At 35.8% G+C, this 24,209-nt stretch overlaps 1 protein-coding gene across 2 annotated transcripts in view; it reads left to right on the top strand.

Annotated features, from left to right (window-relative positions):
* The window catches only part of SYNE2 (spectrin repeat containing, nuclear envelope 2), a 239,253-nt gene that overhangs the window by 113,082 nt on the left and 101,962 nt on the right, over positions 1 to 24,209 (top strand). For both annotated transcript variants that reach the window (XM_004681792.2, XM_004681791.2), the window contains exons 51-60: positions 1,443 to 1,708; positions 2,855 to 3,023; positions 5,100 to 5,255; positions 7,814 to 7,954; positions 9,138 to 9,320; positions 10,538 to 10,675; positions 17,139 to 17,324; positions 18,953 to 19,075; positions 20,852 to 21,034; positions 23,195 to 23,326. In XM_004681792.2, coding sequence (XP_004681849.1) covers positions 1,443 to 1,708; positions 2,855 to 3,023; positions 5,100 to 5,255; positions 7,814 to 7,954; positions 9,138 to 9,320; positions 10,538 to 10,675; positions 17,139 to 17,324; positions 18,953 to 19,075; positions 20,852 to 21,034; positions 23,195 to 23,326 — 1,677 coding nt within the window. The remainder of the gene's footprint in view (positions 1 to 1,442; positions 1,709 to 2,854; positions 3,024 to 5,099; positions 5,256 to 7,813; positions 7,955 to 9,137; positions 9,321 to 10,537; positions 10,676 to 17,138; positions 17,325 to 18,952; positions 19,076 to 20,851; positions 21,035 to 23,194; positions 23,327 to 24,209) is intronic.

Raw genomic sequence — 24,209 nt, 5'->3', positions numbered from 1 at the left:
GCCCGCTGCTCCCCTCAGCAGTGTACTTGGTCAGTTGGCCTGTTCTGCTCCCCACTCTGTCTCTGGTGAAGCCTCTCGCCACCCCTGCACTTCTGGCCTGTATCCCAGTTCTATATACATAAATAAATAAATCTTTAAAAAAAATAAACAAAGTTTTGCATATTTGTTCTTCTAGGGGCAAGTTACTCTCTAGATTATCCCATTTGTCTTCACAAGAATCCTATGAGACAGCTATTTTTAGTATTCTAATTTTATAAATGAAACGAGTTTTAGCAACTTGTCCAGATTCACAACTGAGTGAATTCAAACTTAAATTCTGGCTCAAGTATCAAATTCAATACAAGATTTATTAATAATTTTATCCATTAATAAAAGTTATATCATCTAAAGACCTAAAAATGTGAGTCTGTTACCACGATCAGTACTTTATATGTGACAAAGTGAATTTCTGTTCGTATTTTGAACTCCCCCCCCATCTTTATGGCCTTTTAAGAAGAATTATACTAAATTTATTTTCATATGTCATAATTGATTTTTGTACAGTATTTGATTTTCCTGTGGTTCTCTTACCACTATAGCACCCATGATCTATCACCATATTCCTTGTGCTCTTCCTCCTGTTTTGACGATTTCTCTCCCCTTCCCTACTATATGCCTCAATCTATTGTCTGCTTGAAAGTTTTACCTTTCCCCTGACTTTATGTTCAATATCTCTATATTCCACATATAAGTGAAGTCTAATTGAAGTAACATTGCATTATAATATGATAAAGGTTTTGGCTGTGTATCATTATAAATCATTATCTGTATTTATTACCACTAAAAGTCTAGCTCCAGCCTTCACCATACAATCTGATACCTTTTACTTGGTCCTTTCCTTCCCCTCTTCCCTTGTGGTAACCTTAAAAGGGTTTATTGGTCTTACTTAAATCAGTTGCATGTCTTCTTTCTTTCTTTATCACACATGAATGAAATCATGTATTGTTTTTCTTCCTCTGAGTTTCTCACTAAACAACATCTTCTAGGTTATATAGCAAATAGCAGGATTTTGCCTTTGTTTGTACCTGAGTAATATTCCATTGAGTATGTATATTATGTTGTCTTTATTCAATCATTTGTCAATGGGTACCTCAGGAGAAATACTGTTTCATTTATCGAAGGGAAAAATAAAATATTTAGGAAATATTCAACATTATTTCCTTTGGCTCATAACAGCAGTTCATTTCAATTGACATCTGTCTGATAAATAGCTGGGATTTATGGGATTATGATAATGGAGGAATAATATTCCCAACTTCAAGAAGATAGATACTACTCCGAGCTAGGCTATGCTATTAGAAACCCTTTAAAATGTCAGTTTTCAGAAAATCTGGTTTTTGAATTCTGTTTGTGATCCTGAAGTGGTAAGCATGTGCTTAACCACTTTTTGTTTGTATGTTTAGATTGAAAGAGAAGCAATTATTTTAGATAACCTTCAAGAGGAACTCCCTGAAATTTCCAAAACAAAAGAGGCAGCCAGCACAGAGGAACTCTCTGAGCTGCTAGACTGTTTCCATCACTATGAACAGAATGTGGAGAACCAGCAGCTGTTACTGGCCTTGCTTCTTCAGCGCATAAAGAGCATACCGAATGTCCCTGAAAACGTACAGGCTATGGAGTCTGTTCCAGCATTTCAAGAGATTACATCTATGCAAGAACGATGTAACAAGTAAGATTTATGAAAAACTATAAAGCCTGAAGTTTAGAAAATACTGAACTTTGTGAATCTAAAAATGTTATAGAATAATGACAAATGATACGGTATTGAATTCAGTCCATACTAATAGATATAAAGATAGATATACTAATAGATAAAAGAATGGAAAACATTAGTAAAGATAAATAAGTATGGGATATTACCTAGGATATTATGTTTTCTTTGCTGTTGTTACTGTATTTCTAACTTAATAATACATACTCTTTGTAGGGGTTTTAGAAAACATAAAAAATGATTAGAATAAAAAAATGAGTATAAAATCCATCTCTAATTTTATCACTTAGCCACAACCACTTTAAGTCACTTTTTTTCATTGCTTTTTGGTGATATTTTAAAACAACTTGTAATTTTAGTTCTTATACTGTTTTGTAGTCTGCAGAATCACTTACCCCTTTTCATGCTTATTTCCCTAGTCTTTAAATGTTCTTTGAAATATAACTGTATAATATCTCACTATTTTGATGTGCCATAGTTTATTTAACCAAGTCCCTGACATAGAAGCACCTTTAAATTGTGAATGTGTATGTGTTTTATTTTATAAAAACACTGGAATGAATATTTTCATGCTAGAATCTCTGTCTGCCTCTGTAATTAATCCATTGAGAAAGATGTCAAGAAGTGGAATCACTGGGTCAAAATATATAATAAACTTGCAGCTAGAGTTACTTACCAGGTTGCTATAAGGAAGCTTTTACCTATTTAAGCTTCTCTACTAAAATGGTGACTACACTCCAGCTAATGGAGTCAGTTGAGAGAAGAAGGTAGGGGGTTGTCTATCTCCAAGAAACCACCCATGACTCTACTCATACCGCTAAGTCATGTTCAATTGAACTCAGGGTTACATGAAGAAAAGAGGTTGAGGATGGCAATTTTAATGTAAAGTTTAAAAAGAGTATATTTTGTGGTGAATAGTTTGGAGAGGTTTTCAATTAAGTAATAGAATTTGAGGTAAGTTTATATATGCAGTGTATAAATCATTAAAAGGTACATTTCCCTTGGGGAGAAAACTTTGTGAGCTATATAGATAACTGTTAGTTATTGAAATAAAGCTATTTCACAGAAGACAAAGAAATTATTTTATCTTGATCTGTGTTTTAGACTTTTGCAGAAAGCTCAGAAAAATAAGGAACTGATACAGAATGAAATCCAAGAGAGAGATTCTTTCACAAAAGAAGTGATTACCTTAAGGAAGTTATTTCAGCAGACCACAACTTCTCTCCAAAATATGGAATCACAAGACCACCCAGAAAAGTCCGAAAAGTTTGAGGTAAGCGAGAATGAGCTAGTGAATGTTGTAGTATAGGTTTGTGGTCTTGAATCCAAAGTCTTTGGGGCCAAGATAACTGGGTGACAAGGGTGGAGAGAATAATTCAGGAAAAAGGAAAGTACATGCAAAAGCCCTGTGGCATAGTGTGACTGAAATGTACACATGGATCAGTGTACAGAGAACCAAGTTGAGACCAAATTGGTAGGCCAATAGGTAGGCCATGTAGACCAAGCATGGTCTTTAGACCACTTTTGAATAGCAGGTTACACAGCTTGCTTCAGCAGGATGTAATATTTCATTCCTGATAGAAGTGGAATTGTTTTTAATCACAACATTTATGACACCAAATATATATGGTGTTTTTTATTTTTGCCCAACAGTAACCTATTTTCTCCAACTCTCTGGACTGAATCTCCTGTGTTTCAGTTTAACTCTGATACTAACTTCCAGAGTTAGCATAAACTCTGCAGGTTAAGGGCTTACTCTCACAAGACAACCCCCACTTCTGACACCAGTCACCACCCCTGGACCTCTGTGAACTGCTGAGGGTTTATAAGGCAAGGTTCCCATGACCTCCTATTGGGTCTAGTAATTTGCTAGACTTGTATCACAGGTTTATTACAAAGTATATAATGGAAGGGCAGTGGATGGGGAAATGGGTTTTGGAGCCTCCATATCTGGCATTCCATTTTCCCAGTTCTCCCTATGTTCATTAACTCCATCATTTTTATGGAGTCTCCATCGATCAAATAACTCACTAAAGTTAGCTTGTCCTTTAAAATGGCACCCAACCTTGCATGGCAAAAAAATCGGGTATGGTGAAAATATCTGTTTTGTATTTTTAAAAAAATTACTCTTACCCCATCACTCAGAGAATTTCAAGGGTTTTAGAGCTCTGTGCCAGAGACTAGGGAAAAAACCAAATATATTGTATTCCAGGAGCAGTGCACATGTAATAATTTTTTTCAGAATGATCACTTCTTATTACTGGCTAGTGATAGGCAAAAATGACACTTGGGTGTTACCTCAGAAGTCACATGCTGTTGTTAGAGCTTTTAGTCATTAATGTTGTGAAGGGAAACTTAATCTTACAGAAACTTATTCACAGAAGCTGTCGTCAAGGGGAAGCCATCTCTTTGTGGCACTGATGACCTGTACTGTCTGACTCAGTCTAGATAGAACAGGAAGACACTTATCCCTCAAACACTACCTTTGTCTGACTGCCATTGTTCTTTGACTTTCTCTAGATTTGTTCTCTGTTGAAGATTAAGGAAAGGAAAAAAATGATACATCACAGAGTCATTCAGAACTGTCATTTTCAGTGTGGTGACTCAATCCATTAACATCAACAATGCTGTCAAACGGCTACTCTTAAAAACAAAACAACCCCCAAGAGCCACAGTAAAGTCAAGAAGTATTTTTCCACTTGGTCTTTGGGAAACTTTCCCAAACAAATGAGTTTCTCCTTTCTAATTAGTGTAGGAGAAGGTAGATCAGATTTTGTTTCTAGGCCACAACTAATAGGCTATTTGTTCTGGTTTCTTTTATCTCCTAAAACCCACATTCTTTGCATGGAACTGGAACCCTCCCTTTTGAAACAAGTTGAGCTCTGCTGGGCTGTCTAATTACATGAAAGCAGACACTTCTGCTTGAGGCTTGGGGCTTTTAGTGGCCTTGAATCATTGTGATGATAAAGTAGGAAGGAGCAGAAATGGCAACAAGTTAATAACAAAATAAAAACTTCTTTGAAACGTTTTGCTACTAACAGTTTTTTAGATTTGGAGTGCAAGGGTGATACAATGAAATCCTTAAGGTGCCTTAGAAACTGGGGTTGTAATTCTGTTCGAAGACAATGGTTTGACACTGGGGAGAGAGAGAGATCAGGTTTCATCCTTACAAATTAGAAAGCATCCTCTGACTATCTCTCAGGCTTCATAGGCTTGTATCAATCTTGAGGTTTTTGTCATGCAAAATTTACTCATTTAAATCTTAAGGATGTGCAGGAGAGCAGCTTTCATTTTTAGAGTTAAACTTTTCCCCATCCGGTGAGTATTGAAACTCTTTTGATGTTTTTAGGAGCTTCAAAACATTTTTAAGAAGGGGAAAGTAACTTTTGAGAATATTATGGAAAAACTACGAATCAAGTATTCTGAAATGTACACCATAGTCCCTGCAGAGGTTGACTCCCAGGTGGAAGAATGCAGAAAAGCTTTAGAAGACCTAGATGAGAAGGTAATAATAATGTTTGTGTCAGTGTTCTTTATGGAATTGAATGACTATGAAGAAAAGAAATAACATTTAGTGTCATATTTTCATTTGCCCTTTATATGAGCAATGACTGTTTTTTTTTATAGAACTCAGATAAGTGATATGTTTGTGTATTGAATACTGAGATGAAGTAACTCTAAAGAAATGACAGATAACAGAATTAGACAGTCTGCTTATTTTTAGCTGTGGATACTTATTTTTTTTCTCCTTGCATTTAAAAGTGAAGTTATATTTTATCTTTTACTTGGCTTCTTTTCCTTTTTACTGGAGAATTACTTTAAAATTTTGGATATGAATAATGTGTTTTGTTAAAAGGTATTGCCACACTAACATTTTGAAGTTGCAACCGAGGGCAGAAAGAATACAAACCTAATAACTCGCTAGCTTTTAACACAAAATGTCTTTCTAATAGTGATGGTAGTTGAATTCTGATAGAACATATCTGGGAATACTTTTATACCTGAGAGTCCAATTTGGAAGAAAGAGTGGGAAATGTTTCATAAAACTCAGACCATGTTTAAAAGCAGCCTAAAACCAACACAGCGAATTTCTACTGGTATCCATCCACCGGGTTTTTGTATTGCTTTGTGGAGCCTTGCCTACCACTAAATTAATAAGTCAACTGGATCTTAAATGTATGGCACATCTGAATTCAACTTGGTTAACATCTCTGACAGATTTTTTTAGGAAACTCTAACCTGGGTAAAAAAAACTTGATAAACTCCTATTCTCTAACCTGGGTAAAAAAAACTTGATAAACTCCTATTAAGAAAAGCCATTATAAGGTGTTTTCTTAAGGATCATGTATTACTGATTGTATTTTAAGAGAATACTAAGTCTTATGATGAAAATTAAATGTTGTGAATACTGTGAAAATCCTTACTATATATTAATATTCAGAATCAGTCTTTTTTAAATTTATGGTTGATAATTTCATCTATTGTATATTTGTAACAACAGTAACTGATTTTTATTGTGTTACGTGTCTTAAAAACCTGCAAACAACATAGTGAAATAAGCCTGAAAGAAAAGGAAAAATACTGGATGATTTCACTCATAGCAGGAGTATAAAGGACTATATATACTATGTACTAGAGACATTTTATGGGGGTGGAGTGGGGAATGGGATCAGAAATGGGGGGGTGCACTAAACTATGGTGATGGCACACGGGTGATTTGGTAATGGGAAGCCTATGGGGATTACAACTGAGATGGAAAAAGGCACAAAATTATGTAAAAATAAGCTGTTATATTTTTAAAAATGCAAGCAATACAGTACATTTCTGCATCATTAAAATGTGTGCTTACTTTTCCTAAGTCATGCATGCATAAATGCATTGCATTTCTACCACAACTGTTAATAATAACAACCCAAAATCTCAGTTACTTTCGTGGCAATTACTTGCAAAGCAATAAAAAAACTAATAAAGCAGTTTAAAAAACTAATACAGGATCAGGTTTTTTCTAATAATGTTGATTTGTATATGGTCTGTGGAATGTAAGTGTCATATAAAAGTATAAACAATCTTGCATTGTGAAAAGAGTCAAAGACTCTAGGATCTGGTAACTCAGGGATTCTTTGGACACATCTCCAGTGAAGTCCACCCACCACTTTGATATGTGACTTTAAATAAGTTGTTGCATCTGTAGTCTATCTGTTATATACTGGGAGATTTTAGTCTCAGTGGCTATGTAAATAGTAGTGATTACTAAAAGGGAGAGAACTGATACAAAAGTATAATGTATTGTTAGTTATTTGGTGGCTGCCCGGAGAATTCCTTGTCAATATAGCTTCACAAAAAAAAAAAAAACACAAGGAAACCAACTTAAATATTGGGAAAATGATACACTAAACATTCACTTACTATCTTTACTAGCACAAATTATTTTCTTAGGAAAATCATTCAGATAAATTATGCTGTTGAATGGCTAGATTTCTTATTGCTGTGAAAACATGCTAGAAACACAGAAGAGAATTTTATGCATCCTCAAGAAATAACTAGCTTTAAAAGGTTACTCCACCCAAGTGAGTGTCAAGGTTGATAATTCTAATGATAATTTAAGAGTAAGTTTGGCTTATTGGAAACAGATCTTTGCGGAGGATTTTCTCGTAAAATGGGAAGAACATATAATTTATCTCCCAGGAATACTTTTCTATTATTTGTTCCATCTGGGTAGATTTCAAATAATTCATGGATATGTCTACCAAGAGCACATTTCTGTTATATGTAGATTACATTTTACAAGCTTCTGAATTACGGATTATAAATTTTTATTGGCTTTTCTTTTTTAAGTTTAATTTGAAAAGGATATGCCAGTACAGCTGCCATTTCCTCATATGCTCACTTTCCCTTTCATTAATGTATTAGCCAGCATGGTTTGGAAATTTTCCTTTAGCCCTTACAAGATTTTCCAAAGTTAAATTGCATAGCAGTGTGACTATCACTTACATCTTTTAAACCTGGGAATTGAGTGCCCAGAAGAACAACTGTAATCCAAATGTGTCTTTGTCCTTTGAACAGATTAACAATGAAGTCTTGAAAATCTCACCATCATATGCAATGAGCAGAAAAATAGGTGAAATTAACAGTGGGCTTCATAATGTAGAAAAGATGTTGCAACAGAAAAGCAAAAATATTGAGAAAGCTCAAGAAATTCAAAAGGTAACATCCTCTTTTAACTTTTTCAGTATTTGGCACTCCCCATGTTTATCAGTTACCACAGGGTATGCTCTTTGGATGAGTCTGAAGCATGGAGATTTGCCCCAGATTCACAGGGTGGAATTCACAAGTAAAAGTTGACAGTCACACTTACAGCTTGTTGGAAAAGATTGCATTTATGAATTCTTCTTAGTTTATCCATTATTGGAAAGTACCCAACTCCTGAGAGTCTGTTTGTGAACTAGCTTTTTCCTAAGTTAAGATCTTATCTTGGGAAGACTAATTTAAAAAGATTTCAATCAGATATGTTCTCATAACAGCTTTCTTTGGACTGTCAAGAGAAAAACAAATTTCCTTGTAAAATAGCTTAGAAAATTAAGTCTTACAGAGAAAAATGTATATAAACAAAATATTCTACCCCTTCATTCCCAAGTAAACGCCTATATCTGAAAAGCATTTTTATTCTAGGTTATGTTTTCAGGAAATCTTCTAATATGAATAAAGAGATTTTAAAATAGGTTGATATGACTCGCTATTGGATAAATACTGGACTCTTAATAAGCAACTTAATGAGTCTTATTTTTTCACTTCTAGAAATTGTATTCTTAAGCAGATATTAAGAATTGAATATTTTACCTTTGAGATCTCCTCTGGCCAAGCAAATCCACATTTGAATCCAACCTATTTCCTATTGGTTTCTTGAGCCAAAAGCAGTTGCAACTAATATATGTGACCATAATTTTTGTCACTGCATGAATCCTGAGTCAGAGCACAGATCTTCTTTTTATTAGTTTTATTTTTAAGTTTAATAAAGCTTGTCAGCTCAAGTACATATATACTGGTGAAAATAGGTTCAGATGCTCACTGAAGCCTCTTAAACATAATGTTACCTCATTATTACTCCTGAAAGATCAGGGTTATATTGACCTTGTTTGGTGTCATTCATTTCAGGAAATGTCCAGGTCTTTCTGCTCCCTTACAGTTAATTCTGAAATGGACACAGAGTTAAAGAGCTCAGAAAAAATGCTTTTCAGTTTTAGGTCACAGGAGGTTGCTAGGCATAAGTGAATAACTTTACCTGTAATGTTATCTATGTGATGTTGTTTTGGTAGCATTTACAATACAAAAACCTTATGAAAACGGGGAATAGACACCATTCAAATTTACTTATGGTATCTCTTTCCAGAAAATGTGGGATGAGCTGGATCTCTGGCATGCCAGGCTAAATGAGCTGGATTCTGAAGTTCATGACATTGTTGAACAGGACCCAGGACAGGCACAAGAATGGATGGATAACTTGATGATTCCTTTCCAGCGGTATCAGCAAGTATCACAGAGAGCTGAATCTAGAACCTCACAGTTAAATAAGGTACAACTGTAACACTTTATAGTTGCATATTCAAATATGGTGATTCTGAGATAGGTTTAAGTCATATCTCAAAAAAATGCACTCAGAAACAGCCAATTTCCCTTAACTTCCCAGTGTTAAGACCTAAGCTAGAGCCACACATTGGATTCATGTGGGCACTTTTTCTGCTGTGCAAGCAGAAACAAATATCTAAAAGTCAGACCACAGCTGGACACCAGGCAGGCAGTGGGCTTCCTGATATGTCAGGGAATTTTGGTCAATGTCAAGAGTCCGTAGAGGGAGCCAATAATACAGAAGAATGTTGTGGCTGGGAAGGGGGGATGATGTGGGGCAAATGCCCCTCACTCCTCTCCAAGTACAGGTTATGGTGGGTGAGTCATACATGTGATCTAACAAGAGTAAAGCAGGATCCAAGTCTCAGATATTATTGGACAAGGCCCTGTACAGAAGGACCAAATATAAATCCAGTGTTTAGAATGAAGCATAAGATGAAGATTGCACCTGCTAGAGGGGAGAGGAAATGGGGACAACGTGGGACGGGACCCCAGTGATCCAGGGTAAAGGACTATGGATACTTTGGCAGTTGGGGGTGTGTGGTGACATACATCCAAGAAGGTCTGACCTAGCCCCCCAGATCATATGCAATGTTGTAAGGCAGTGTTACCTGAAAAAATAAACAGTGGCACAACAAGTTAGGATGCAGCACTGTAAGCTTGCCACAGACTCTTCAGTGCAAGTTCTATCCCTGGCACCGGCCCCAGAGGTGATCCACATGGTGAGGAGACCTCCCCTGTCTCACCCACTGCTCCCCTCAGCAGTGTACTTTGTTGATCTCCCTATTCTGCTCCCCAATCTGTCTCTAGTGAAGCCTCTCACTGCCCCTTACCTCTGGCCTTTCCCTAGTTCTGTAAGCAAATTAAATAAATCTTAAAAAAAAAAAAGATTAGATTGATTCCAAAAATCTGAAAAGTAAAAAAAATAGACAAAACAGTGGTACCCAGATGACTTGGATAGCTAACTTGGGATCCTCACTGAGGCCAAAGGCCAGGGTTAGTCTTAACATTTGGGTCAGAACCTGAAGCGGGGATGGGCAGGTACCCCTAGCCTGTCACATGGAGAGTGTGGCACCACACACCACTGATTAACAGCAACCAAGTCTTCAAGAACCACAAATTGAAGGCAGCATACTGAGTTCTGCTACCATCCCTCTTTCACAGGCCACAGTTAAGATGGAGGAATATCATGATCTCTTGAAGAGTACTGAAGTTTGGATAGAAAACACCAGTAGTTTGCTGGAAATTCCTGCTGACTATGATTCTTTGAAGTTGTTGAGTCAGCGTGCCAGCATCCTTCAGGTGAGTGTTCTGTCTGTCCTTCCTGTGAGTCTTAGAATGTATGTGATAGTGACTTAGCTGACAGCCGTGGTGTTTTTTCCTCCTTTTCTTGAAAAACAAACTTTATCATAAATGTCAATCGGGAGAGTGATATTCTCTGGTTCTTTCTGTCCTGATAGCTGCTTCTCGGCTTTTTGATGGTATGACTTCCAGAACTCCCCCACCTATGAAGTCAAAATGTTGCACGGACTGGTGGTGATGATTTTGGGTGGCAGAATTCTAAGATGACTTCTAATAGTCCCAACGGCATGATCTTCCATTGAGTGTGGGCAGGAAATGAATGGGACAGCTGTTCCTCTGATTAGGTTACCTTATATGACTTAGATTGTGATAATGGAATATAGTCACTTGCTTGAATATATGATTAAGCACAAGTGCATGATGATACAACTCCTTCACAGCAGACTGGAGAGAGCCTCTGCTGACCTGAGGAAATAAGCTGCTATATTATTAAAGGGTCAGGGAGCCAGAACCCCAGGGCAGCTTTTAAAAGTTGAGTGTGCATCGCAGGACCATAAAGGACCAGGGGGAAGAAAATAATAATAATGAACAACTATATACCAGAGACATGTTATGGGGGTGGAGTGGGAAATGGGATCAAAAAATGGTGGGGGGGGGGAGGAAGTGCACTGGACTGTGGTAATGGCACATGGGTGGTTTGGTGATGGGAAGCCCACGGGGATTACAACTGAGATGGAAAAAGGTACAAAATGATGTAAAAATAAACTGATATTATTTAAAAAAAAAAAAAAAGGTTGAGTGTGACTCTCAACTGAGAACCAGCAAGGAAACTGGGGTCTCGGTCCTACAGTGGATTTTACCAACACCCTGAATAATCTTAGAAGGGAACTCTCAGGTCCAGAGAGAGCACTTTGATTGTAACCATGGGGCATCTTGAGCAGAGCATGCATCCAGGCTGTGCCTGACTCCTGAGCCACGGAAACCATGAGATAAGAAGTTTGTTTTACTATATTAACTGCTAAATATAGGTTGTTCTACAGCAATAGAAACTTAATCCATAGTTCCAGTGTTAGGATTGCATGATTCCAAATTCCCTTTTCTCGTGGTACCCTACAGGTGCCCTGTGACTCTATGTTGCTTTACAAAGACAAAACACATGAAAGTAGTTTTCTGCTTGGGTCCTGACTCCCAAGAAATCTTCCAGAAGCCCAGTACTGACTTAAATGTTAGTATGAAGCCATAATTCCTTTCCTATGTATTACTCTGTCATGAGAAAGAATCTCTCAGGAAAAGGTTTATTCTATAACAATTTTGAGAATAATCAGACCTCAAATTTGATGCAACTCTTTTTGATATCTTCAGAATAGCACAGTGTGTTCCTAAGTAAATCACAGACTTCCTGCCTCCTTGATGTTTGAGATTTGTTGACACATTGTCCTCCTAGGGTAACAGTCACAAAAATGCTGCATTTCCCCCATTTATTTCTTTTTTTCTCTTGCCTATGATTCCCCCAGCCCCTTTGGATTGACTCTTTACATCCCCAGAACCTATCTTTTTTTTTTTTTTTTTATAATCACTTACGTGTTCACCATTTTCAAGGAATTTGCAAAGACAGGATTTTTTTCCCTTCAAATGCTTATTGTGAATTAAAAAACAAAACATACAAGAGTAAGCTCTCAGGCAAAAGCAACTGGACATTTCCTACCTTCTGCTGACACAAATGTCCAAGTGTGGAAGTGATCTCTCACACTATTCAGGACTTTCCTAATTGCTGGAATTTGTTTAAGATCTGGAATGGAGTGGACAAAGTAGGTACAAGGGGAGATGTAGGAAGGTGTCCCACAGATGTATCCTAATAAATCTCCCAGTATCAAGTCATTCCCATATTACTAGTTAGCTCTGAATACTCCATTTGTCCCTATTTTTAAAAAAGATTTGTTTTCATTTATGCATATAAGAACTGGGGTATAGGCCAAAGGTACAGGGAATGAGAGGACTCACCCTAGACAGGCAAATTGACTGAAACACACTGCTGAGGGGAACAGCAAGTAAGACAGGAGAGTCTGCCACGCCACATGGGTCACCTCCCTGGCCAGAGATCGGACTCGTGCTTCACTGGCCATAGACAGCTTCATAGTGCTGCACTTTAACCTGTCGCACCAGCAAAGAGGGCCCTGTTTTGTCTCTATTTTCGAAATTGTCATCTTATTTTTAGGATACCCATTGCCATTATCAGGCAGTCAATTTGTAAAATGACTCATGCCAAACTTACAACTAAACTTTAAAAATCTGTTTTAATTGTGCTACAGCCTCCTATCTAGATGTTAAAACAGGTTTTTATAATCTAAAGATTACTCTAAAGACATGTTGTAATTGAGGATTATTGAGACATAATTTGTCATAGGAAAACTTTCTAAAATCAACTTCATTGAGAAGTAATTTATCTATAGTAGAATACATCTATTTAGGTATACAACTAAATGTGATTTGTTAGAGGCCCACATTTATCTATCTAACCACCACTATTAATATGAATTAGATTTTCATAGCTCCAAAAGTTTCCTACTCTCCCCTTTGTTGTCAATCACCCTTCACCTGTCTTTAGCCCTCGTCACTCATTGCTTTCTATTACTATAGTTTTGCCTTTTTCACAGCAGCCCATAAATATATAGTATGTACTTTTTTTGTGCCTGAATTCTTTCACTTAAGTAAAAGATTTTTGAGATTCATCCAGGCATTTATTCATAAAGGTCATTTATTCTTTTGATTGCTGTGTGGTATTCCATTTGTGGAAAAATGCAATTTGTTTAGCCCTTTACCAGTTAATAGACATTTATGTTGTTTCTAATTTGGGACTAGGCCTTCAATTTCTATTAATGAGTAATAAATTACTCTAAAAGTTGGCAGATTAAAAGCCAACATTTATGGGATCAGAATGCAAGTATGGTTTAGATGAGTGCCTCTGACTCAAGGTCTCACATGAGAATGAAATCAAGGAATAGAGCAAGGCTGTGGTCTCGTGTGAAGGCTCAGCTGGTCGAAGAAGAGCCAGGATGAGCTTCCAAATCCATTCTCATGCCTGCTTGCCAGCCGCAGACCTACTTCCATACTCAGACACATTGGTCCCATCGCACACCTCCTTCATAGCTTGGCAGCTGCTGCTTTCATCATCAACAGTGTAAAGGAATGAAAGGGAACCCCCAAAGTGGAAATAGTCTATCATCTTCTCTTAGAAGTGACATTTTACCATTTCTACCACATTTTATTGGAAGTTAATCAGTAGGTCCAGTCTACTTCAAGAGAGCTGATACTATGAGTTCGAGAGGTTGGGAGTGTTGGAATCAGCCTAGAATCTGCTCCATAGGCTGTTATAAACAAGGTTGCTATGAATGTTAATATATAAATCTTTGTGTGAACATATGTTTTTATTTAGTTTTATTTGTTAAATAACTAGGAATGCAGTTGCTGGTTTTTATGGCATTCAAACTCAAATCACTTTCCAAAATAGCTACCTTGCTTTTTTGTGTATTTGACATTGATTTTATTGGTGTCTGTTTTGACCTTAATGCATTTTTCATTATATTTTATTATATTTTTATCATTCTTCATTTTGTGCAATTTTTTTCATCTCAATTGTAACCCCCATGGGCTTCCCACCACCACTTCACCCAAGGGCCATCACCATAGTTCAGTGCACTCTTCCCATCCCATTCTAATCCCATCCTCCCTTCCACCCCCATAAAATATCTCTGGTTTATAGGTGTTTGTTGTTTTCATTTTTACTCTATAACATTTGTTTGTGTCTCTTCTCTCCCCCGCTCCCCAATCCCTTATGCTCCTGCTATGAGTGAAATCACTCAACATTTTTTCTTTTTCTTTCTGGCTTATTTCACTAAATATGATTCCTTCCAGCTCCATCCATGTTGCTGCAAAAGGCATGAGCTTATCTTTGATTGCCGAGTAATGTTCCATTGTGTATATGTACCACATCTTTTTAATCCAGTCTTCTATTTTGGGCTTTTGGGTTGATTCCATGTCTTCCCTATTGTAAATAGAGCAGCAGTAAACATGGGGTTTTAGGTGTCCTTTTTAATCAATGTTTTTGTGTCCTTAATGTATATACCTGGGAGTGGATTGTTAGATCATATTGAAGCTCTATTTTTAGCCTTTTGAAAAACCTCCAAACAGCTTTCCATAGTGGTTGTATCAGCTTGCATTCCCAGCAGTGCAGGACAGTTCCTTTTTCTCCACATCCTTGCCAACATTTGTTGTTGTTAGTTGTTTTAAAATGTGCCATACAATGGTATCTTATTGTGATTTTAATTTGCATTTCCTTTATTACAAGAGCTACATCACTTTTCATTCCCACTGGCAGTGTGAGATTTAATCGTTCCACATTCTTGTCAGCACTTAATATAGCCTGTCTTTTAAATCTTAGCCTTTCTAATAACATGTTATGTGATTTAAATGGCATTTCTCTATTTACATTTTGAGTATTTATTCATGTGCTAATTTGAGCATTTTTATATGCTTATTTTTTCAAATACTCTATTTATATACATCCTTTGTGAAATGTCTATTCAAATTATTTTGCCCATTTTTAATTGGGTCGCTTGTCTGTTTATTATTAAGTTGTAAATGTTAGTCTTAAAAACAGCCTTTTTTCGGGTATATAATAAAATTACTTCCCTCCCTCTCCCCCTAGTTTATGACTTTTCTTTCCATTCTCTCATTGTCTTTCAGAGAGTAAATGTTCATTTGGTGAAGTCCAACTTATCTATGTTTTTTCTTTTATAGGCTTTTCTTTATTATAGCAAAGAAATCAAGATCACAAATATTTCCTTCTGTGTTTTCTTCTTATTTTAACTTGTAGTTCTAGTTCTGTGATCCATTTCAAGTTAATTTTTATTCATGATAGGAAACAGGAATTAGGTTCTTTTTTTTTTTTTTGAAGCTTTCATCATTGAATTACTTTGGTGCTTTGTTAGAAATCACTTGACATGTATGTATGTATGTATGTATGTATGTATATAGACATATGTATGTATGTCTATCTCTGTGCTTTTCTGTTCTTTCAATCTATGTTATCATTCTTTATATGACAGTTTTGATTACCATAATCAAAAGTCTCAAAATTAAATCAAAAGTCTCAAAATTAAAATTAAAGATATAATTATACATCCTTGTTCTTTTTCAAATTGTTTTGGCTATTTTGTATTTCCACATAAGTCTTAGAAACAATTAGTCAATTTCTATATAGAGATTTGTTAGAATTTTGAGTGAGGTTACATTAAATTTGTACATTAATTTCATGAGAATTAATACCTTAACTATACTGACTGTTCAGTCCAGTAACACAATATATCTTTATTTATTTTGGCCTTTAATTTCTCTCAGCTGTGTTTGGTGGTCTTCAGTGTACAGGTCTTGCATGTATATTGTTGAATTTCTACCTAATGTATAGTTTTTAATGTTATTGTAAATTATATTATTGGTGAAAAGTATTGGTTCTAAGTTTTGTTTTCCTAAAAATTTTCTCCTTTTAGGTTTTGAACGAGACTATTATAAAATTCTCAGTAACCTGATTAATTTTGGACATTATAGCTGGAATTATAGTTGCATAAGCAAATGTTCTTTCACATATCATTTGTTATAGAATTACTGGAAACCTGTATTAGCAGGTTGAACATTTCCAGCAGGTGGCTGAGATATTTTGAAATCTTAACTTTGAAAGTTAATACATTATTTAGAAACAAAAAGAAAAAATTCTAAGGCATAACATCTAAGAATGCATTATTTTCCACTTTTATTTAGTTTTATCAGATTGTGTTCATTTAGTATCAAGTTTTTCAAATTGTTGGAGGCAACTTAGGAATTTGTCATAAATTTATAGGACATCTCAGGAAAATCATTGGCACCATATAGTAAGAAGGATTTTGCTTCCAGGACTGGAAAGTCCTAGAATTTCCTCTTCATTTCTCATACCCACTTAATTTATTTCTCTCAAACCCACAGTTTCCAAAATTACAATAGCAATTAATTGGAGAGAGCCTGAAAGACATTTTTTTGTTCCCAGTTCCAAATCACAGGTGAACAGACTACAGATAAAGTGCCCTGTTTCTGTTAATAAAAATTGGAGGAGCAGGGTTATGTGATGTAAAAGTACTTGCCACAAATCCATCAAAACAGAGTAGACAATTCTGGTGAAGCCTCTGACCGCCCCTGCAACTCTGACTTGTACCCCAGTTCTGTATGAATAAATAAATAAATTTAAAAAAAAAAAGAGTAGACACTAATGTCATTCACTGCCATTGACAATAAAGAGTATTCAGTGTTTTCATTATATAACTGGAAATGTATAGAAGTTATACATGCTGATACAATTTTTTTTCTGATTTAAATTTTAATCATTTTCTCTCAATATCGTAACGCTTCTCTCTTTTCCTTCTTTCTCATTATCTAGATGGCACTGGAAGATTCAGAACAGAAGTACAATCTTTTGCATTCAATGTTCACAGATCTGGAAGATTTGTCAGTAATTTTTGAAACAGATACTTTAGCCCAGTCCATACAAGATTTAAGTCATCAAGTAGCAGATTTACAACAAAAAATAATGGAAAGTCTTCCACAGATTCAGCGTATGGCTGATGTAAGTTTGCACTATGAAGATCTGACTTATCTTTAATATTTCATTTAGTAAATCAGTTTTACTGTTAGTCAACTTTCAATTATATGAAGACACAGTGATTTAGATATTGATTAAAGACACTTTAAAAATTCTTTTCATTTATGTTCATATTTCTTGGATCATATTTTACCTTATAACAACAAAAAAACCCTTATCATTCTAAGTCCTAAAGTGGCATGTTTAAACAGTGAAAAATCCTAGTTACACAAGCTCGGTATTTTCCCTTTGTCAGAGATATAGTGTTGATTTGAAAGCTCAGATTAGCAAAGAAGGAATTAAAACAGATAATCTTCCAAATCTTCATTCACCAATAGCAAATATTTATTGAGGCATTGCTGTCTACCAATCACTGGGTATAAAAATTTATTCATTTTTACTTAAAATGTGTAAGGCATTTAAGAATGGTGTCCCATAGCAAAGGCAAGAACAGCGAGTCTTGTTCACCTTTTGTTTTTCAGTTTCACTTCCTATACCACACTGATGTAACTTCTGGGAATAGTCATTGTCCCAGAATGACAAATTGTTGTGGTGGTTATTGAAGTTATTGAAAATTTCCAGCACCTCAGTACTTCGGTATAGAAGTATGGAAAGTATACTTTTCCATACGTTCTTAAATATAAGGTGCAGAAAATAATTTTCAATGTAATTTAACTTTTCCTTACAGTTTGGTGCTATTACTATAAACAATTTCTGTATGTATTTTCTGCTTCATTTGCTTTAGGCTTGTAAAGATACATTTGTCCTAAATTGAATGGCCTCAAACTGTTATAATTTGAAGCCCATAGTTAATTACTGCTTAATGTTTTCTGTTCACTTCATTATTAGCTATGTTTTTTGATTGCTGCAGTATATATGCTTTGAGCTCTAAAGTAAAGGTCTGGAGACACACTTGGTGATGTGAATGGACCTCAGTATGGAGGTTTCCTAGCACACATTCTTCAGGTATAAATATCACGGCACATTTTCTTTAGTATGCAGGTTTTATGACACATGTTACATACAACACTTTTACTTTTAGGTTCTTGGTCAGGTTCTAGAAACTGATATTGAAGAGAGAAAAGCACTGGGCAAAATGTTCTACTGTTTAATCTGTGTAGGTTACAAAGTAGTTTAGTGACCCTTCTGTTAATTTTCAGTTCCTGATGTGTTTATTTCCAAAGGTGACTTTATCATTGTACTTTAAGTGGTGAATATTTTTTAAATGTTAGCCCCTCTTGTATTCAAGCCCTTAAGCACATTCCAAAGATAAATCTAAAGAATGGTGGTGGATAGTTGAGAATTTATTTAAGAATTGGTTTGGACACCTACTGGTTTTGCTATTATTATATAAATAATTGAAAACTGGCCTATGAGCACCTTTAATTCAATTAAATACAAGTAATGCTTCATAGTGTGCAGTACTATTAATAGATTAATACTTTTATTGAAAACAATCAGCATTATCTATGTAAGATTTGGTTAGTTTGCAAGAGGTATAAATTTTAAGCAATTTGGTTAATATGAGAACAAGTGACAAATTTTATCTTACAGACTTGATGCATAACATATACTACATGAGTGTGGTTTTTTGTTTGTTTCTGAAATTCTAGGATGTAACTGCTATTGAAACTGAGGTAAAAACAATGGAGAAGAGAGTTTCAAAAATCAAAGCTATCCTGTTATCAAAAGAAATATTTGATTTTTCACCTGAAGAACATCTTAAGCATGGCGAGGTAAGCATGGATCATTATTAAAATATTTCTCAAAATACTTTTTATGTTTTGGAAATATGTAATGTAGTTAAAAAGTATTCAGTCTGATTAGAGTAATAGCAAACTAAAGTTGAGAAATAGAGATGACTTGAGTATCATATTTTGAATCATCTTTAAAGTACTATCTATATAAAGATAATTTTCCCATATATTATTTTGTCCTTTAATTTCTTCCTCAAACCTTAACATGTAAAAGTCTTACATTCAAGATAAATGCAGTTATATAAATACAAAAGCTTGAGCCTCGAAATCAAGAGAATGGAGTTCTTGCCCCAGCTACACTGCTTCTGTCTGTGGGTCCTCACCTGCATGCTTAAGATTCAACTGTACTGCAGACACACACAAAAAGGGTCAATAATGGGTTTATTTACAAAGTGAAAGAAAAGGAACAACTCAGGGAAAGAGAAAGAGAGATACAGGTTAACTAGAGCGTCCTACCAGTTCCACTGACTTGGAATCCCAACAGCACACTGATATCTGATCAAGAGCCAACTCACCAGCCACCAGTCATGTGGCCAAAAGAGCGAGAGAGATACAAGTTAGCTAGAGCATTCTACCAGTTCTTCTGACTTGGAACCCCAGTAGCATACTACAAGCTCATCAAGAGCCAAGACACCAGCCACAAGGCTAAGGGAGGGAGAGTCCCTGAGCTCAACATGGCTTCCTTATATATTATCCAAAATGTCTCAAATGGCTGCTTAGCTCTGCCCTTGGGTCTTCACAGTCCTCCCTTTGGTGTTTCTGGGAGTTGTAGTTTCAGTGACTTGAGTAGGGAGTGGAGTTGTAGTTTCAATGACTGGAGTATGGGGTGGAGTCCACAAAACCTGTATCTGCAGAATTCGTTCAGGACATCCTTTCCACCTAACAGTGTGACCTTACGCTGTTGATATTTCACAACAGAGGATAGTTCTTGGATATTCTTTCATATCTGCACATCACTATTATGTTGAGCAATTCCAACATATGTAGAACCTCTAGCACAGGAGCTGGGATGTGTTAAATTGCAGGGGAACTCAGAGTTCCCCTGGCAGTGTGGAGTACATGTGCTTTAGGATCAGACAGCTCTGGATTCTAATCCCAGCCCCCTGCCTCTCACATTCAGACCTCATCTAAGTTTTCTAACTTCTTTGAGTCCAGTTTCCTTATTGTGAAATGGTGGTTAAGTTAGTTTTGAGGATGAATAAAATGATACTTAAGGTGAATATTCTCTTTTCATTTATTGGTTATATTAATTCAGATTCCTGTATATCAGATGTTATTAAAATAAGATTCAATTACACCTTGGGGGATGTCTGAAATTTGACAAGATAGTTCTTTTCAATTCAAGAAACATTTTTTAAGGGCCTACGATATGGGAAGCTTTATGCTAGGTGCAGTTACTACAAAACTAAATAGGATACAGATGCCTTATACAACTCTCTGCCCAGTGAAAACACAAAAAGCAAACAACAGGTCTCCACAGAGAGTAGAAAGGAAATAAGAAGAGGGCTGCCCACATTATTTAGCACTGGTAGGTTACTCTGGCTCCAGGCATTCTTTCCTCAGACCTTAGAACTACTAGATTACAAATGATATAATAGATTTTTCTTTTCAATGTAAGCTAAGGAAATTGAAAAAACATTGAAACTATAAAAATAAAATTATACAGTATTTTAATTTTTAATAATTGGATTTAGCAGCAACCCCCCCCCCTTTTTTTTCTCACTTATCTACTATGCTTATCTTAATACAATTAAGGTCATTCTTGAAAATATGCGCCCCATGAAGAAAACCATTGCTGAAATCATGTCTTATCAAGTGGAGCTGAGATTACCACAGACAGGAATGAAACCTCTGCCTGTGTTTCAGCGGACAAATCAGCTTTTACAAGATATAAAACTGTTGGAAAATGTGACTCAGGAACAAAATGAGTTATTAAAGGTGAGCAGTTTATGACCATAACCAGGTTCTTGGAAAAAAAGTTTCAGCAAAAGCTGGTTTTATTTTAAGTTTTAGTGGTTGGGGTTATTGAATCCTATGAGAATAAGATGTTACCTTTGTTAGTTCTTGTTAGTGCTACCTATTAAAGCATAGTCTCTTTTATTCCATTTAGTTTTTAAAGACCTACGGGGTAAAATGCTGTGGAAAGAGACTCAAACCTGGAGGTAGCATTTATAGTCCCACGGGGTTTGAATGGACCTGTACAGGAATCATTACCATAGTAATCTCTGTATACTTTGCAGTCACATTCCTATTAATGTTTGCAGCACTTTTTCCTCAAACATGTGTTACAAGTTGGCCCCCCCCTTTTTTTTTTAACATAAAGAGACTTCTGTCACAAAGTTAGGTGAATTGCTAAAATAACTTGTATCAAGATTCACTTATGTGCAAATATAATAAAAATGTGAGTCTCTGCACTCCTAGTATCATTCTCCATATTAGGGTTTCTTTCCACCAACTAATGATCTCTTTCAGCCTCTTGCCAGGAGGTATTTTTTCCCCCTATGCTTTGTTTGATTTCCAGTCTCAAGTTAGTAATCATCATTAGGTGGGAATTGCATTTCTAGACTAATAGCCATTCTCACAAGAGCAGAAAGTTGTTGAAAGAGTTACACATTCCAGACTTTTTAACCCTCTTGATAGATCCCACTTGTCCTGCCTCCTTCTGATTAGATAGATCACTACAAGAGAAAAAGGTTATTTTTCTTCCTTCCAACCACCACCTGACTGTAGGAAGAAAATCACTCTCTGTCTCTCTCTACAATTTTGTTCACATTTAGGTGGCCACTCTGTACTCTCCTAAGACTTGAGGTTTGAGTCTTAATTCTTAAAATCTCTCTGGCTTGGCTACTGATCAGCTGACTGCTTTTCTAACGCCCACAGAGAGAAAAAAAGATCTGGAACTCAGTGTACTAATTTTAATAATATGAAGAGAGGTGAAAGAAAAATAAAATTTGATACATTATTTTTAAACTTTTGTACCTTATTGGTCTCCTAGTTAGGAAAAGAAAATAACAGTCCTAACTATGTTTTAAAGTGGCTTCTTCACAAGATGAAAGAGGGGAATATAGAAGCAGAAATTATATTTTGTGCTATGCTAGGTGTCAAAGTGGTGCTGCCAAAATTTTCTATCCTATTGTGTTAGTGAAAATCATGTGTTTCAAAGCTAAATAAAAAAAATGGTAGTGAAATCACTAGAATGTAGCACATTTCTTTTAATTCCTACTTTAGATATTGTAAGTGTCCAAACAAATTGCTTTAGGGGGAGTAATGGGTTATAGCTCATTATTGAGTGCTGGCAACTACGTGTATGCAGTGAACCTAGTTATTCATTTCCAGACTGCGGCTAAAATTATTGTTAAATATTAAAGAAAGTACAGGGAAGAATTCTGTGTCAAGCCCAAATTTTTGTAGTTTAAAAAGGCATTTAGTTCATTGCAAAGCACTCCAAGGAAATATCTTGACTTTCTTTTGAAGTCCTTCTCTTTGTCTTTCATCGTACTTTGATCCTATTTCTTAGTCCATAAATAGGTTTTTACCTTATTAGTTTTGCCGTATTCTGCAAACTCAGGTGATTCTTAAACCCTTAGCCTCTTACTCATAAAATATACAATATTGATCCCAGTAGGAACTGGTTGTGCATGTGGCTGGGACAGGAAAATCTATCCTACCTTAAATAACATGCCCTTTCCACTATCGAATCTGTTACGGCACCTTTGTGCATGGAAAGCCCCATGTGGAATATGTATTTAAATATGTATGTGACAGATTGGTAATTTAATAAATCTCCACAGCTTTATGTTAATATGACTGAAAATGCTTGCCAGAATCAGCCTATATAGAGGGAAATAGTTAAGAGCAAAGAAAGGTACGGCTTAGTAAACTTGTACTCCTATTACTGCCCAGGTGAGCTGCCATCTTTGCAAATGTGTTTCTCTGTGTATTTAGACTCTCGTTTCCTACTAAAGTCTATGTGGGTTCCTATTTACTGTTTTTGAATGGATTTGTGATGGGGTAGAATTGAAAATAAGCTAATTAATTAATCTAGTCCTTAAATTATAACCAAATTCTTCTTTTGGGGTGGTGGTGATTGTTTTGTAGATAGTTATAAAGCAGACGAATGAATGTGATGAGGAAATAGAAAGTTTGAAACAGATCTTAAATGATTATGCAGCTGAGTTCTCCCTTGAACAAGTGTCGCTAGACCTGGATCCTAACCTGCCACAAGTACAGGTATGTTTCACTCATTCATCTAACAGTTCATCAACAATCTTTAAGCCATTGTTGTCTATAAGTTTATGTGACAGAAATCTGTTTCCTAACATTATTCTTCCAATTGAAGGTATTTTTGAGTGTCTATTTATTTTCCATACCTGTCTTACTAAATAAGTGATATGTAATTATCATTATGTTATGGAACGACCTTCAGTTTTCTAAGCCTCAACTTGATATATTTTAGTCTGAATGTGCTCAGGTATCAAAATGACTGGTGAAGTGTTTGGACAAACTAGCTTTCTGGTTAGCTTTCTGGAATGGGGTTCAAGCTGTGTAAACCAACTGGGCTTTGAAGGTGAAGACCCTGAACACTGTTGTAATGGAGAGTTCTATACAATAAGCAGTATTTCTGTGTGCCATATTAAATGTCCTGTAAACCCAGATATAGTGAGTTGCATGGTAACCCTCTATTGCTAGAGTCTTTTTCAGACTTTGTTTTTTGAATCTGTATTTCTGCACTGAAAAAAATCTGATGATGTGGCCAGGATTGTAGAGAGCTGCCTTTTACCAGCATCCAAGTTGCTATAAGCAGGCAATTTCCATGAATTCAAAGCCAGATTACACCACGTGCTAGCCGTGAGAATTTGAGCAAGTTATTTTAAAATCTTGGTGAAATACAGAGGGGTTCACGGATACTAGACTGAGTGCTATTAAGTGCTAGACTGAGGAAAACTCAATATTAAAGACTCATGATGGTAAAAAAAATGTTAAATTTCTCTTCTGCTCCCCAGAAATGTGAGGACCCAGAGAACTTTTTTTTTTATTAAAAAGTTTATTTTTACATCATTTTGCACATTTTTTTTTCATCTCAATTGTAATCCCCACGGGTTTCCCATCACCA

Source organism: Condylura cristata, unplaced genomic scaffold, assembly GCF_000260355.1.
Source record: "Condylura cristata isolate star-nosed mole 26May11 unplaced genomic scaffold, ConCri1.0 scaffold00013, whole genome shotgun sequence".
NCBI lineage: Eukaryota > Metazoa > Chordata > Mammalia > Eulipotyphla > Talpidae > Condylura > Condylura cristata.
Note: the sequence above shows the minus strand (reverse complement) of the source record. Positions and strands in the feature narration are given on the sequence as shown.